Here is a 17,364-nt window from a genome sequence, read left to right on the forward strand (position 1 = left end):
GGAGGTCAGGAGATAATAAAAACAATTAAATTAAAAGATTTTTTTTTTTATTTTCCAGCGTTTCCCACAGAATTTGATTCTATTTGTAGGGGCAATGTGGGAACCCCTGCTCGATTGTGCTTCCTGCTATTTCGCATATCTTTTAAGTTATCATATGACAGCAACTAAGAACACTCACGCATGTGATTGCAAAAAAAAAAAGACCAGGCACATTATGAAGCAGTAAAAGTTTAGTATAAAAAGGGCAATGAACTATTTGCAATGATCAGTAACAATTAACTATAAACATACAAAAACGAGAGTTATAAAATCACATCGGCTTTTAACATTTGCTGCAAAGATTAGTAAGAAAATAATGTTTTAAAAAACACGTGTTCTTGAGTTTAACTACAAAAATATTAAAGCATAAAATCTTAGCTGCCATGAGCAAATATATATGTTACAGGACTAACAGATATGAATAGCTGATTTACTGTATATTATCGACTATGTACATACAAGGTCCAAGACTCTCTCGCAAACAAAGGACACAAATACAGTACAAAAGGAAATAAAGTACAACCAGAGTGGTAAAGACAAGGAAACAGTTGCAAGTTGAAGCCATGAAGAAAGAGGAGCAGAAAAAGGGGATGTTCGCATTCATACTAGAACACTTGTCTGACATTTCAAGCAAAACTGTGTCTATCATAATCTACTGGACGTGGCAGTTGTCTTCTTGTTTCTCTGGTGTCTGGTGGACACTCAGCGAGCGGTGTGCAGATTTCTCCTCACCATTCGGGGAGAGACAGGGCATGGACCCCAAGACCTGTGGAGGAAGAGCAAGACAAAATAAGAAGAGTGAAAAAGAATTGGAAGTGAATATTTGAACTTTACACAACAAAGGACTGTGCCTGGAACTGGACTCCATTGATCAGTCTGCTCTGCTTTATACCATGTATTCATTAGAAAGTAGAAACAAGAGTAGCTGTTTTGAAGAACATGCCATTTGTGTTGACATGCAAATGTAGCGTATTTGGTGTCGCTGGCTGTCGGGTATAAGTAGCACAGACAAGGGGTGTGTGTGTGTGTGTGTGTGTGTGTGTGTGTGTGTGTGTGTGTGTTGCTGCTCACCATGCCATCAGAAGAGGGAACCGTCTGTTTGGCAGCGAGTCGTGGACTGCAGCGCTTCACTGTGGTTCTCCTCATGATGAACGGACTGGCCTCCCCCAGAGGAATATCACCAAAACCTGCCAGAGAACTAATTATTACTTTTCTCATCCTTAAATGTTTTGTAAAATTGCACCAGCACTTAAATAGTTACATTTACTGCATACATCTAAATCCATAAGGGGTTAAAAAAAGAAACCGGTATTTGCTTCCCTAGATTTTGATGAACTTGAGTTGCAGTTACATTACCTCTCTGCACCAGCTCAGGCAGCCCCTCTGGTCTGAACTCATCGTCTTCCTGCTCAGTTTTTGGTTTGGCTGTAGTCACTGCGTTGGCTTTGATCTTCTTTGTCAGGTTGTGCAAGGCCTCCTGGGCGCTGTCTTTATTACTGATGTCACGGTGAGCTCGTTTCCCCTGAGGAGACCTCTGCAGAGTTAAAGGTGCCATGTTCTCTGTGTTCTCATCCAGTTTTTCCTCGGGATGTTTGGAGTAAGACTTCCTCCCTGAGCGGCGCCGGCGAGCAGCGTCCGCGCTGCTGGAGGGGACGTTTGATTCGTTAGCTGGTCGGCTAGCAGTGAGCTGCTCCAGCCGGGTTGTTAGTGAATCGTTGGTCTCTTCCAGTTTGTGGACTTTAAGCATAACGCTGCAGTATTTTTCGATGCTCTCGTCGGCCTCTTTGCTTTTCTCCTCCAGGTTTTGGTTTAGTTTGTCAAACTCGCTCTTCATCTCCTGCAGCTCTCCGTTTCTCTCTTCCAACTCTTTCTTCTTTCCATGGAGGGCAGCCTTAAGTTCTTCCACTTCCTTACTTTTTTGTTGTGACTCCACTATTTTTTCTTCTGCCTCCACCTTCTTCTGCTGCAGAGCACTCTTCAGGTCTTCCACTTCCTTCTCTCTCTGCTCTGCCGCCTCCTTCAGCTGCTTCGCCTCAGTCTGCACCGCGTCGCTGCTCTTCACGTCGCCTGTGACACAAATGTGCCCCATGTTAACAAAATAATTAGTTTGCACTGATTATTGTCTATAAAATACCCGATTATAGTGAACAAAGTCAAAGGTAATGTCTCGTTTTGTTTGTCCAAATCCAACTTAAATTGGATATTATAGAGAGGCGAAGTCCGTCCCTTTCCGGGGGAGCTCCATGGGACCTTATTTCGGAAAAGGTAAGTATTGAAGTCAATGGCGAGAGAAAGATTATCTTTCGATCCCGTTTGAATTGTGCCACGATTTACACATATGATGTTTGTTAATTTAAAAGATAAATTTGCAAGTACATTTTTTTTTTAAATGTGTCGTAAAACTACACTTTTTTTTTTGTGTGAAACCGCTCAATGAACTACATCTCCCGTCTCGCACCACACACCAAGACGGCCGTCACGTTGGCACATTTCACTTCTTTCTTTCAGAATGAGGCGAAAAGTATTAAACGAGGTTAACATCACTACAAGTCTGGGCATGTTGAGAGCTGTACATACACAAGGGGAGTTAGTCGGTTCCATAAGAGCCAGCATGCGGGACTGGGATTTGTAGTCTTTCTAGTTGCGTATTTTTCAGTCTTATATTTCAACAGTTTTACGACAAAAAATACTTTCCATGTCAAAAAAGTCAGTTTAAGATTGACAAACATCATACGTGTAATTCGTGGCACAATTCAAACGGGTTCGAAAGATACGTTTTCTCTCTCCATTGACTTCAATACATACTTTTTCCGAAATAAGGTCCCATGGAGGTCCACCGGAAAGGGAGGGACTTCGCCACTCTATAGTGATACCGTAGCTCTTCTGTTTTTAATCAAAACTAGTATAATGATACAACCTAATTACTTAATCGTTCACATACTTTCATGACATCTTGGATTGATTTGTAAACACAAACTGTCTGTGTACACATAGAGAATTCTGGTCAATCCTGATTTCTTACACATTGTCCCCAGGATGGCGCAGGTCTTGTATGTCATGAAAGTAGTATGTTCATCCTTTAATATGTTTTATTTATGTATTTATTACAGAAGCATTTGAATGTGTTTCCCCACCTGAGCCGTTCAGCATCTCTTGCTTCTCCTGCTCCAGCTGTTTGCAGGTCTTCATCAAGAGACTCATCTTGCCCCGGGCAGAGTCTCTCTCTTTGGACAGACGAGCGGCCTGAGACGTTAGCTGTGACACCTGAAACAGACCGAAAGAGATAGGTCTATGACTAAATCCTAACATAACATCAAATGAAACAAGAGATCATTCATACTATGTGTTCTGTTTATCTCAAATTCACTTATTTATTAGGATACATGCCGAATGGTTGGCACGTGGGGACATTTGAGACTTAAATAGATCTATGTGTGTGTTGGAGCCATAATGCATGTGTGTGTTTGTATTTTATCTGGACGTTTAATGAATGATGCAGTTCCAACTTTCTACACAAGATGGAGTATTCACTTGTGTGTGTGGTGTGTGGGACGGAAGCAAACCGTTTTCGACGGTGTCGGCAGAAGCCGTGTTAATATGAGCTGTATGTTAAACCCGTTTGTATTCAGCGTGACTGGCCTTGCTTATATTGGTATCTGAATGGTAACAGAAAGGATATATGGACAACAAAATAAATGGATCGATGGATTGAAAGATATACACTCGTATGGACATTGCTTTGTCATCTGGAACCCGCATCCGAACTTAGTTCTCCCGTTCCCATCCCTCAGTGGCTTATGTATGGATAAGGTTAAAAAGCCACTACAGTGTGTGTGTGTGTGTGTGTGTGTGTGTGTGTGTGTGTGTGTGTGTGTGTGTGTGTGTGTGTGTGTGTGTGTGTGTGTGTGTGTGTGTGTGTGTGTGTGTGTGTGTGTGTGTGTGTGTACCTGCTCATTGAGCTTTGCTGCAGACTCTTTGGACTCTTCCAACTCCTTCTCCATCGAGGCAACTGTAGACCGAAGAGTCTCTTGTTCTCCTGCGAGTGTCTCCTTCTCTTGTTCCAGGGAGGAAAGAGCCGAGGACAGGTTATTTTTCTCGACTTCAATCGAAGAAAGGGAAGACTGCAGTTCTTGTTTTTCCCCATCGATCTTTAGTTTCTCCTGCTCTGTTCTGTCCTTCAATGAAGATAGAGTTTGTTGCGTCTCCTTTTCGATCAATGAGAGGTCAGCCTGTAGCTTTTCTTTCTCTTCAGCTAACACCCCCCTCTCTTGCTCCAGCCTTTCTTTCTCTCCTTCTACAGATGCAAGAGTGCACTGCAGATGATCTCTCTCTTGTTCCACTGAAGACAGAGTCGAGAGCACTTCCTCCTGGATACATTTTACTGAAGCGTTCTTCTGCTCTGCCTCCCTCTCCAGCATTTCCCTCTTTCCTTCTTTAATCTGTGTTTGGAGCTCTTTTATTTCTTCCTCTAAAGCCTTAATAATGTTCCTCAGGTTGTTACTCTCCTTCTCCCACTCCTCTAGAGAAGTGTGCAGACAGGATTTCTCTTTCTCCATCTCCACCAGCAGAGACTGCAGCCTCTCTCTCTCCCCTTCTGTTTCTGCACCCCTTTGCTCCAGGGAGGTCTCTCTCTGCTGGGAGGCTTCCAGCTGTGCCTGGAGGTCGCCCATGTTCCTCGTTTGCTGCTCAGCTTCCTCTCTCATTCCTTTCTCCAGCTCTTTCTGCCTTTCCTCTCCCTCTCTTCTCTCCACCTCTGCCTTCTCCAACCCTCTCTCCAGCTGCTCCTTAGCGGACTTCAGTTCTTCTATCTCTCTGTTCTTTGTCTCCAGCTCTCTCTCCATCTGTCCTTTCTCAGATCTCAGGTCGTCCAGTGTGGCAGACAGCTCGGAAAGTTTCTCGGTGAGTTCCCTCTTCTCCTCCTCTACCTGGAGGAGGGGAAGGTCAAAGACAGACAGCAGCAGCAGAGTTCAGAAAGGAGGAGAAGACAATCAGGATGGAAAGGGAAAAAGCAGCATAAGAGAAAAGAAACGAGACATCGGATTAATATATTGTTTGGTATTGAGAACATATAGATACATAAGAAAGGCCAACATTAAGCCAAACACTAATGAAAGTGAATATACCTTTATCCTTTCCTCCTCCAGCTCAGCTGTGGCTGTCTCAGCCTGTGTAGGAACATCAAACATTCATTTAACACAAACTAATGTCTTGACCTCTCCTATAGTATGCATTGCCATGAAGGAATGAATGGATGAATGTTCTATATTAGTTTAATCACTGATAGAAGTCCAGCAGTATTATTTTAGATATGTTATGTTTAACTGCTATGCCTGTCATCTCTGCTCTGTGTCATCTCCTGGGTTCTGGAGTGCCAGGAGTCTGTCTTTTTATTTTCTTCCTCCCAACCCCCATCCCCTCAGGAAGCCTTTTGCCTCCTGTCGGGTCATCATTGAAAATAAGAATGTGTTCTTAATTGATTTTCCTGGCTAAATAAAGGTTCTACTACTAAGCAAATGTTGGCCTTTTACCAAACATCCTCACATGTGAGTTTCTTCCATACAATGGTTAAATTGAGACATTACAATGCAAGAAGGATGCAGCGGTTATTTTTTAAACATATGCATGTTTGAGACTACCTGAAGCACAGCCTCCTCTAGACTCTCCTCTTGGTCTTCCTTCTCTCGCTCCAGGACAGCAATGCGATCTTGCAGCGAGTCAGATTTCCTCTGGGCAGCTAGAGGGGTGAATCAAAACAGTTAGACAGACACCGCCTCCCACAGACACCGCCCCGCACAGACACCGCCTCGCACAGACACCGCCTCGCACAGACACCACCTCGCACAGACACCCACCCCGCACCGACACCACCCCGCACAGACACCACCTCGCACAGACACCACCTCGCACAGACACCACCTCGCACAGACACCACCTCGCACCGACACCACCTCGCACCGACACCACCCCGCACCGACACCACCTCGCACCGACACCACCTCGCACAGACACCACCTCGCACAGACACCACCTCGCACAGACACCACCTCGCACAGACACCACCTCGCACAGACACCACCTCGCACAGACACCACCTCGCACCGACACCACCTCGCACCGACACCACCCCGCACCGACACCACCTCGCACCGACACCACCTCGCACCGACACCACCCCGCACCGACACCACCTCGCACCGACACCACCCCGCACCGACACCACCCCGCACCGACACCACCCCGCACCGACACCACCCCGCACCGACACCACCTCGCACCGACACCACCCCGCACCGACACCACCCCGCACCGACACCACCCCGCACCGACACCACCTCGCACCGACACCACCTCGCACCGACACCACCCTCACACAGACACCACCCCGCACAGACACCACCTCGCACAGACACCACCTCGCACCGACACCACCTCACACAGACACCACCCCGCACAGACACCACCTCGCACAGACACCACCTCACACCGACACCACCTCGCACAGACACCACCCCGCACAGACACCACCTCGCACAGACACCACCTCACACCGACACCACCTCACACAGACACCACCTCACACCGACACCACCTCACACCGACACCACCTCACACCGACACCACCCCGCACAGACACCACCCCGCACAGACACCACCTCACACCGACACCACCCCGCACAGACACCACCTCACACCGACACCACCTCACACCGACACCACCCCGCACAGACACCACCCCGCACCGACACCACCTCACACCGACACCACCTCACACAGACACCACCTCACACCGACACCACCTCACACCGACACCACCTCACACCGACACCACCCCGCACAGACACCACCCCGCACAGACACCACCTCACACCGACACCACCCCGCACAGACACCACCTCACACCGACACCACCTCACACCGACACCACCCCGCACAGACACCACCCCGCACCGACACCACCTCACACAGACACCACCCCGCACAGACACCACCTCACACCGACACCACCTCACACCGACACCACCCCGCACAGACACCACCTCACACAACTCAATAGGTTTTGTCATTTCAAAGATGTTAAGAGTCACCTTTGAGCATCTCTCCCATCTTCCTTTTCTTCCTCTCGTCTGACTCGATGCGAACCTGGAGCTTTTCAATCCCAGTCCTCATCTGCTGGACCTCCTCTTGTGTTGAGTTCAGACGAGAGGCAATCTCTCCCTTTTCCAGAAGAGAAGACTCCAGAGACTGTGAGAGGCGGCACACTTCTCCCTGTAACGCCTTTAGGAGAAAGAGGATTAACAATTAGGGGGTATTTTGGTGTATGTAATCTAAACTTAAATCTAATTGATAATGCTTTGAAAACATAAAACCTAAAATAGCAAGCTTTTTGATAATGAGGAAACTTAAACACAACGAGTAACAGCCCCTCACCTGTATCTTGCCGAACATGGACTCCGTGTTGTTATCGGCTGATGTGTGATCTTCTTGGATTTGGTCCAGCTTCCCGATCAGCTCATCTCTTTCTCCACTCTGATGGGATATTGCCTGCTCCAGTGCCTTAACCTGATCCAGCAGCTTCAAATATGAGAAGAAAACAAACATAAGGTCAAGATACCCATCTGGAGTTTGTGCCTCTGGCCTGATGAAGCCAACCTAACAAGATGACAGACTTGTGGACTTCACTTAATGCTACCAGCAGGGTATATGCCGGAATCCTGAAGTCAAATGTAATACCTTTTAAGACCCTTTCCATACATTTTAAGACCTCATCGCCACTTTGAGTTTTAACCGGTTACATTGGCGACACACTTTACTATATACAGTATTGATTGTCCTTCCTCCTTATCTTCCAACCATTTGGACGCAGACTTGCATTTCCCCATAACGATGTTGTTTAACAACCGGCGTAAACGGACCTTCGCGCTATCAAGCAGTGAGCGTGCGATGTCCTGTTCAGATGACGTCAAACCCAACGGGATGCCATCAATAAACTACACAGGATCACACCACACACCTACGCCATGATTACATTCAGGCAGACTGTAGAACACAACCTCTTTGGACAATGTATATACTTATTGAAAACAAGCTACAAAATGTAATACCTTGGAAAATGCTGTTTAATACTTTTTAATAGCCTTCATTTAGGCTAAATTGATTTATCAACTTTTAATACTTTTTAAGACCCCGCGGACACCCTGCACCAATGTAAGCCACTTCTAAATAAATGTCTCTTTCGACCTGCACCACATATTTTAAGTGACACAATGTCACTTTAATGTTACATGTAAATACCTGCTGCCTCTCAGTCTTCAGTTTCTCCATGCTGCTTTGAAGGGCTTCATACTCCTTCCTCCCTGCTCTGACGTCATCCTCCAGGATGGAGATTAGGTTTCTGGTGTCACAGTTCGTGTTCTCCAGGTTGTGAACTTTGTCTCTCCATTGGCCCATGGACTGGTTCAGGTCGTCTCGCTCCTCGGTGCAGGACACAAGTTCAGACCTGAGCTGGGTTGTCTGGAGAAAATGAAGGATTGAGAATAGTAATGCAACACTAACGGATCAGTAGGCTTAAAAAACACAATGTTGTTTTAGCTCTTGACGAGTGCTCACCTCTGTCCTGAGAGTTTCTATCTGCTGCTCCATGCCTGAACATGTCCTCCTCTGCGTCTCCATCTCAGTCCCCAGTTTGCTCCTCTGCCCCTGCAGGGTCTCCAGCTCAGACTCCATGCCCAGGATGTGCTGCTCCAGGTTAGCTTTCTCAGAGCGAACCCTCCTCAGCTCACTCTCCTGCTGAAGGAATTTCTCGTCCCAACCACCTACAGAACCGAGGAAAGTGTCTAATCAATACCAACACGCAAAGAACAGACCTCAAAGCCTGCACATTCCCTTTCTGTGCAGGGAAGTGTAAGCTGCTCCTAAACATATGAACACAAACTACGGTTGCTCTTTAATTGCAGGCACTCACAACGAGATGTATTTAACATTTAGCACCTTGTTGAGGACTGATGTTTAAGATCCGTAAATAATCTAGTATGATGAAGTTAATCCCTCACATGCAGAGAGATATTTACCTTTGGCCATCTCTAGTCCTTCCATCATTTCCATCACATCAGTCAGCTGGAATTTAGCTGTTTGCAGCTGCTGAGTTAAGGTCTCCCTCTCTTCTGACAGCTGGAACAACTACAATTAGAACATGGTATTAGTATCTTTGAAGTGTAAACTTGTCATTTATTACTTAAGTGGCATTCATTCGACAATCTCTTTGCTCATACCTGGTCAGCAGCGACTTTCTTTTCCTCCACAGCGATGCTCAGCTTATGCGCTGCACCCTGTGCCTGCTCCTCTGTTGCTTTAAGTTTCGTCTCTAAGTTTTGAACTTGGACTTCCAGTTCGGAGGTCAACTCCATTCTCAGTGCCAGGTCCGAACTCAGAGAATCAAAGTCTGAGCGCAGGCTCTGGAGTTCTTGTTTTGTGATCATAGCTGTGTCAGCTTGGACCTGAGATGACTCTGAAAATTGAAAACAAGACATTTAAACAGAATTGTACAGATTTAAACTTGTACGAATGTAGTGCGAATCAGATTTTATCTAAATCATCATTAGCCGCGTTCACACTGCGGTACTTTTCCCACAAAGGTTCATGCGAACTTAGTTCATGCGAACTCTTTAGTTCGCATGAACTAAGTACAGATCGCGTTCACACCAGAAAAAGTCCCTGCGGGTGGATTAGGCAAATGAAGCCGCTGACGTCACTTCTTCTTCTTCTGCATTGGGTTTACTGGCAGGCCGCAAACCACTTCACGGCGTATGCTGCCGCCCAAAGTCCCCGGCCGGAAGTCCCCGGAGTTGGGGACTGGCTTCAGTAGAAGCTGCTGGGAGTCCCAGCAGCTTCTACTGAAGCCTTCCGAGTAAATCCCCAGAACGCCGACACCGCCTCATCTCCACCGCTCCCATGTTTTATTTTGTGTTGCCATAAGTTAGTCTCTCTGCGTTTCTGCGATGGGCTAATGCTAATAATGCTAATGCGAGGATAATAAAATGGCGGCTTCACAAAACTTTTTGGGAGTTTTACGGGGCGTGGTTTGCAATTCGCCCAGCCAATCAGGAATATAGCTCTTTTCTCAAAAAAGAGCCGCTCGAAAGTCCCTGCTCTCTAGCAAAGTCCCTGCTCTCTAGCAGGGACTTTCGAGGGGGTAAAAAGGTTCGCATTAACTACTTTTAGTACCGGCTCTTTTTGGTGTGAACGCGATCATGAACTAAGTTCGCATGAACCTTTGTGGGAAAAGTACCGCAGTGTGAATGCGGCTATTAAGTCTGTGACCCTGGGAGTCTAACCAAGGTTGTGACTCTTCTTGCCTTAGTAATAGCAAGTAGCTTGATTTTTAAGTTCTAAACTTTTTTTTTTTTAAATTATCACTTTAACTTGTTTTTCAGGTCTCAGGCTCGAAAATGACATTCCCAGAACAAATGACTAACTTCTCACTTCTAAAAAGGGGTAAATTAATAATCTTTTTTTCTCAAAGCAATGATAAACCTGTGAGTTGAATGTAGAAAAGTCAGAATCAATATAGAATGTTTTTATTTTAGAGTAAATTCAGATTGAACATAGTAAAAAAAAATTAAATTATAGTTTCTGTCCAAATAAACCCCATTACTTATAGTGAAAACCACCCTTGAATGATGGGATAGTAGACTAAAAGCTTTAGGAATCCAAAGTACAACATATAATAAGTACCCTGTATCAAGATTGATGCGAAACAAGTTACATTTGACCTTTTTAGAGAGATTTAGCACAAAAAAAACACTTCTGGGGTCATTTGGATGGATTTGCCATATCTCCGCCCCCCCTCGTTCGATTTTGATGATTAGGCGCATTCACACTGCGGTACTTTTCCCACAAAGGTTCATGCGAACTTAGTTCATGATCGCGTTAACACCAAAAAGAGCCGGTACTAAAATTAGTTCATGCGAACCTTTTTACCCCCTCTCACACTAAAGAGTTCGCATGAACCTTTGTGGGAAAAGCACCGCAGTGTGAATGCGCCTATTGACATCTATTTTTAACCGTTAGAACCAATAGAATCAAGGGGAAGTTCCTAAAATCCATCTAAACATTACCCATTGGTGAATGAGTGATGCATAGCCAGAATGCCTGTAAAGCTCTGTGTTGTAATGTCTGTTTTTGCTTCCCCTGTCGAGTTCTGATCGCTCAGTGATGATACTAATACCTGTAGAATCTGTGGAATCTCAGCTTTAATCTGATGTCTTGTTTGTGCAGATCCGATATGTAATAAGGGTATTTATACCTAGAGTTCTGTGCTAAGGCTGTTCGCATTTTTTCACTCAGGGCTCATTTAGACGCTTCTTGTGATACTTGTGTTTTGTTTCGGTAAAAATGGTTCGTATCGTCAGTTAGCTGAGTTTCTACCCGTTAAGTGGGTATGACTAATTAATAGGTTTTTAAATGTTAAGAAGCCTTGAGACACAGTTTCGTGAAAAATAAAACGCGGGCAGGGGCTGGGGGTTGAACAGGTTAATACTAAGTAGCAGAATTGAACAATGTAAGTATTTTGCAGAGAACTTTGAGATTAGTACTATCCCTAGTGTAAAACAAAGTTAATATCGAGTCAAGAGCACCATTCAATTACTCACCAATGGACTCCAAGTGCCTGCTCTCCCCAACGGATGATGGTGGTAGAGACATCTCACAGATTTCAGGTGTGCTTTCAGGGACAACTTTGGGACTACTGCTGTCTTCAGGAAGCTTCAAGAAACAAGATGAAATTCGAACAATGACAATCAATTCAGTCAATAGGTAGTAAAGACATATCAGTCACAACTATCAAGTCCCCGAGTACATGTATGATAAATCAATAAATGAAGTACCCCTGAACATATACCCATTACAGGATCGTTACTGAAAAACTGACAGACTTTGTATTAATTGTCTACCTGATGCTTCTCCTCGTTACAGCTCGCTTCCTCAACATCTGCCTCCCTCTCCTCCTCCAGCTGTTCCTGGATCATCTCTTGCTCACTGATGTCCTCCTTGAACACCAGCTCTGTCTCACTGCCAGGTTGAAAGATTAGATTTATTGATCACATTATATAAAAAAAAACAGAATAATAATTATGGCTGGGTATCGCTATGGTTTTAACGGTACTACTACTTTTATCGATACACTTATCGATCCGGTCTTTTAACGGTACCTTTGTCGTTTCTTTTGGAGAAAAAAATAAGGTAAACTACTAAACAAATTGTGAACAAAACTAACATTGCTTTTTATTTAAATTAAATACATAATATTTCACATCAAAAGAAACAACATTTTAACAAATCGTATTAAATAATCTGATGACAGAACTGTAAACAGAATAGCTGAAACTTTAACAAAATAAATAACTCAGTTACCTCTAATCATTAACCCATGTTTGTATAATTGAGTTAGCTCCGTGTGTTGCTGCTAGCATACATAACACCTGACGTGGAAACGTTACTCGTGGATGGGGCTACAGAGCTACTAGAAAGACAGTCGAACCCGGTGCATTCCTCTGTCTGAATGTGGAGCACTTTTGCTAAATGTTTCGACAAATTGCTCGTGTTACCGCCCTTACATGCTAAACTGTTATTGCACTTTTGGCAACGAGCATTGTCCACATCAAGACGGGTAAATTTGAACCACACCTCGGAGCGCTTAGTTCTCTCCGCCATGTGTGTGTGTTGCTGCATGTAGCAGCTGCGTGTGTGTAAACTGCCCTGCCCCCTCGCAAGCAGGCGGGAGAGAGATCTCTCAGCTGGATTAGAAAGATCGAAAATACTAAAAATAATCATAGTTAAGAGCAGCTCATGTGGAATAGCCTCCCAACTGAGTTACGGGATTGTCCCACTTTGAACAGTTTTAAAAAAGGTCAACTAAAAGAATGGTTGAGAAACAAACGAACGTGCAATCACCACTAAATGCACTTTAATACAGGGGTATCTCCTCTGGCACTTTATGTAGCACTTTTATCTTCTCCTGCACTTTATATGTCGTAGCTGCTACATTGTACTGCCATGTGTTAAATGCTTGTGTATACTGCTCATGCTCTTTTAGCATATCATGTATTTATTTTTGCTATGTATATAAATATCAGGTTCTTAAATGTTAATCTTAAAAAAGGGACTACGGATGGAAATTAGCTCAAAGCTAAAATCCGGCATGTTTACGTTTAAAGCATTATTTGTTTTAAATGTTCATCAAAAAACGGTTAACCGAAATGTACATATCCTATATAAAAGAAATTGGGCAAAAAAAAAAAAAAATGTCCCACAATTTTTGGAAATAAATACATACATGTTCAAATAAAGTCGAATTTGTCAAATGTATTGAACTGGTGATCACAGTTTGACAGCTTTCATGTGTGGAGGCAATTCACAATCAGCCCAGCTGTAGAGAAGACCCGCTCAGCTGGAACGGAGGTTGCGGGTGTATATATATATATATATATATAAGTTTAATTTGGCATAGGTTGCACTCTACACCGCACTCACTAACCTGGTCAAAATATTTCCACACATTACTCCTTTTTGACGCCATGTCTGTTGTTTAGGACTCTTCTTAGAGTGTAAATAATTACCGGACTATGACTGGTCAAATATGTTGAATATCGGCAAAACTAAATATCTCCAGTCAAAATGTCTATGTACTTTGTCGCCACACACGGTTGCCAAGCAGCGCTTATTGTTGTTTAGGCTGGCCACTCATGTGTCGCGAGTGTTGACAAGGGGCGGGGGAGCACGCTCATGAACTGGTAGCGCCGGAACCTCGCAACGGCTGCGGAGCGCGTTTGCGCCACATTTGGGCCTAAGATGAGGTTTGAGTCTGCGTGATCTGCGTGTAGGGAGGGGCAGCAGCCATATCATTGGTTAGAACTAGCTAGATCTGATGGATTTGGACATAAACGCGAGTTAAGTATAACCGGACGCAAGAGATCAGCACCTGCAGCTCTGCCCGCTGTGAGGGACCGGTGAGCGGAGCAAAACACACCTTTAGACGTCACCTAACACATTTAGCTATGGCACTGTCGTATATATATATACACATTGAATTATTCAATTTGATAATATGTAATCAACTTAGGCACCCCTCCCAAAAAAAAAAATGTAATAAAAATATTCTTAACTCATATTCGAATACCTGAATAATTTCGAATAATCGTTCCCATCCCTAATGGATTGTCCCTCTTCAAATAAAAGATTAAATAAAAAAAAAATAGACGCATTTCTTTGTCTTTTTGCATATTAGAAACGGAGTTGGCGACACTAAAACTGCAATATAATGTTGGTGTAGCATAATACATATGAATTTTTTTTTACATGTCCCCAGTACCGATAACGTCGGAGCTTAACGGTACCACGGTCTTTAATAATTCAGCCCCGGGGCCCGGTACCCATCCCTAATAATAATAATGTATTGGGGGTTTTATAAAACGCATTGTACCTGAAGTCCTTGTCAGAATGGTGGGAAAGTTCCAGTTCAGACACCTCAGGGCTCAGCTGTTCATTTACTGGAAGGGACTCAAGACTGGTGCTCGTATCAAGTGTCGGCTCTACATCAATCTGTCCTGCTGCTTCTGATGGGGGGGAAAACACGATTATTAAACATAAATGTAAATATGTTTATCTGAATTAAAAGCAGTTTTGGTTCACACTTACCAACAATATCCAATGTCTCCTGGTTCTCCATGTGGATGATTTGTTCTCCTGGGTTCTGGGTACCTTGTGGTCCAGAGAGCTGCTGTATGAGGCTGTGCTGCTGGCCGATCTGCTCCAGCAGGGAGTCGTACTGCAGCTTCAACTCAGTCAGCTCCGTCTGTAAACTCGCCAACTTCTGATGCAGCTCGGCCTGCTCCGCCTCAAACTGTCGGTTCCTGTGATACATGGGATTTATAAAATGGTGGAAGTGAACACACATTCATGTAAAAACAAAAAGTTCTAAACTTGATTTAATGTACAGAATATGAGGGTTCAAAAGAGATTGAGCTGCAATACTTGAGCTCATAAAATAAACCCACAGACATGTCAATAACGGTTTGTTTACCCCCGAAAAATGACAAGTAACTTGTGGTAGAAGAAATATCTGTTTTCATTGCATTATTTGTGCTTTTTGAAAACATAAAAACATTTTTTTTATATATACACATACTAGGGGTCGACCGATTATCGGCCAGGCCGATTATCGGGGCCGATATTCATCATTTGACCGATTATCGGTATCGGCCTTTTTTTTTATAAAATTGCCGATAACACTTTGGCTCTGATGCGGCCGTTTCTCTGTCTGCAGTCACCACTCTCTGTACACGAGCAATGTCCCGCCCACAGCGCTATCTGATAGGCTATTACTGAAGTGTCAATCAACACTGAAGATTTTCCGGGCGGGAGCCAGCCATAGAGGCGGGACCTTCTCAGATTACAGGCAGGTGCGAAGAACGCAGACACAGAAAGAGGCAAGCAGCAGCGCTGAGCGGCAGAGCCATACATGTGTTTCGAAGGTAAATCAGTTGAAAGCCGAAGTTCAATAAACATCCCAATCCCCTATGCTGAAGTTGCAAAAACAGCACGATCTATTGATCTAATTCTATCAGCTTCCCAGTTACACAGGGACGCGGGAAGTCAGTCAGCGTGCAGCGTCTTGCAGCGGAACTGTGGTGCGGAGGGGGGGCTGCGAGTGAAGCCTCGCAGTTTTTCAGGTTGATATGTGAAGCTCATTAGCTAGCCAACATGTATTTAGCAAATGTTTAGCAAAATATTAGAAGTGAGGCTACTAGTCTAACGTTAGGTCTACTGCAATAGCCTCACTTTTAATAGTTTGCAAAACATTAGCTAGCATAGTGTTTTGCAGTTGCTAGCAGTTTATTGGGATTTTATGCTAGATAGACAGGCATTGGTTTGATATAATAAATTAAGCATTATTGTTAGTTAAGCATGTCAGCCTGCTGCCCCACTTCTTGTCTCTCTAACTCATTGCAGATGGCTGCACTAAAGAAAAGGGCACAGAGAGGAAACCAGTTGTAAGATGTTTTAAAAGTTCATTAAACATAATATAGGCTATGCTTAAATGCATTTCAAAGAAGTTGTGTTGGAGTTTGTGTTATTCTACATTTTGACACCAAGATTTTCTGATTTTACTGCAAATGTATATCGGTTATCGGTCTCCTTGATTACTAATAATCGGTATCGGCCTTGAAAAAGCCATATCGGTCGATCCCTAACACATACATACATAAAAATGTAACTTGTATATCAAACTGTACCTCTCTCTGTTCTCCTCCTCGGTCCTCTTCTCCATCCTCTCCAGCTGCTCTTTAAGTGAAGCCACCTCGTCTCCCCGCCGCTCTATGCTGTCTTGTAGCAGCAGCTTCTCCTCGGTGACTTGATCCACACTAGACTGTAGTTTGATTTTCTCCTCGGTGACTTGATCCACACTAGACTGTAGTTGGACTTTCTCCTCGGTGACTTGATCCACACTAGACTGTAGTTGGATTTTCTCCTCGGTGACTTGATCCACACTAGACTGTAGTTGGACTTTCTCCTCGGTGACTTGATCCACACTAGACTGTAGTTGGATTTTCTCCTCGATCAGCTGATTATAATTGTCTTCTAGCTGAAGCTTTTCCTCAACTACTTGATTACATTTAGTGACAGAGTTACTGTTTTCAGAGGCTAGCTCGTTTAGTTTAGCCTCAAGTTGGACTTTCTCCTCAGTAATTAGAGTGAGGGTAACATCGAGGTGGGCCTTCTCCTCGTTGACCTGTCTCAGAGTTGATTCAGCGACTTGTTTCTGAGCGGTGAGTTCATCGACCTTCTGATTTTCCTCAGTTAACTGCTGAATGTTGTTCTGCAGTTGTTTGTTCTTCTCAAAAAGCTCATCCAAACTGACCTCCAGCTGTTTCTTCTCTGCATTTACTCGAATCATTTCAGTTTCTACTTTCTCTTTATCATCTGTTACCCGTTTCAAAGAAGCTTCAAGGCAGTTTTTCTCTTGTTGTAACTGGTTAAGACTATTATCTTTGTCTTCAATGACCTGCCTGAGAGTTGTCTCTAACTTGACATTTTCCTCTGTGGCCTGACAGAGCTTAGACTCAAAAGTAGCAACGCTCTCCTCCAGCTGTTTCTGATTGGCGACGTCCTCTTCGAGACGAGTAATTTCATAGCTCCTCTCCATCAGCTCGTCCCTCGCTGTGACAAACTGCGTCTCCAGCAACGAGTTCTCGGATTGGACATCTTCTAAACGTGTTTCCAGGACAGAGACCTGAAAATAATTGTAGATTGAATCTAATTAGGTATATT

At 44.2% G+C, this 17,364-nt stretch overlaps 1 protein-coding gene across 1 annotated transcript in view; it reads right to left on the reverse strand.

Annotated features, from left to right (window-relative positions):
• Positions 1-212: 212 nt before the first annotated feature.
• Positions 213-17,364, reverse strand: part of cenpf (centromere protein F) — a 32,720-nt gene continuing 15,568 nt past the window's right edge. The window contains exons 21-38 of the mRNA XM_034075287.1: positions 16,329-17,326; positions 14,731-14,945; positions 14,516-14,648; positions 11,988-12,105; positions 11,688-11,799; positions 9,309-9,544; positions 9,108-9,216; positions 8,647-8,852; positions 8,332-8,550; positions 7,468-7,611; positions 7,125-7,314; positions 5,676-5,773; positions 5,163-5,204; positions 3,987-4,964; positions 3,174-3,303; positions 1,396-2,106; positions 1,111-1,226; positions 213-805 (exon numbers count right to left, since the gene is read on the reverse strand). Coding sequence (XP_033931178.1) covers positions 692-805; positions 1,111-1,226; positions 1,396-2,106; positions 3,174-3,303; positions 3,987-4,964; positions 5,163-5,204; positions 5,676-5,773; positions 7,125-7,314; positions 7,468-7,611; positions 8,332-8,550; positions 8,647-8,852; positions 9,108-9,216; positions 9,309-9,544; positions 11,688-11,799; positions 11,988-12,105; positions 14,516-14,648; positions 14,731-14,945; positions 16,329-17,326 — 4,869 coding nt within the window. The 3' untranslated portion in view covers positions 213-691. The remainder of the gene's footprint in view (positions 806-1,110; positions 1,227-1,395; positions 2,107-3,173; positions 3,304-3,986; positions 4,965-5,162; positions 5,205-5,675; positions 5,774-7,124; positions 7,315-7,467; positions 7,612-8,331; positions 8,551-8,646; positions 8,853-9,107; positions 9,217-9,308; positions 9,545-11,687; positions 11,800-11,987; positions 12,106-14,515; positions 14,649-14,730; positions 14,946-16,328; positions 17,327-17,364) is intronic.

This window comes from Pseudochaenichthys georgianus, chromosome 3, assembly GCF_902827115.2.
Source record: "Pseudochaenichthys georgianus chromosome 3, fPseGeo1.2, whole genome shotgun sequence".
Taxonomy (NCBI): domain Eukaryota; kingdom Metazoa; phylum Chordata; class Actinopteri; order Perciformes; family Channichthyidae; genus Pseudochaenichthys; species Pseudochaenichthys georgianus.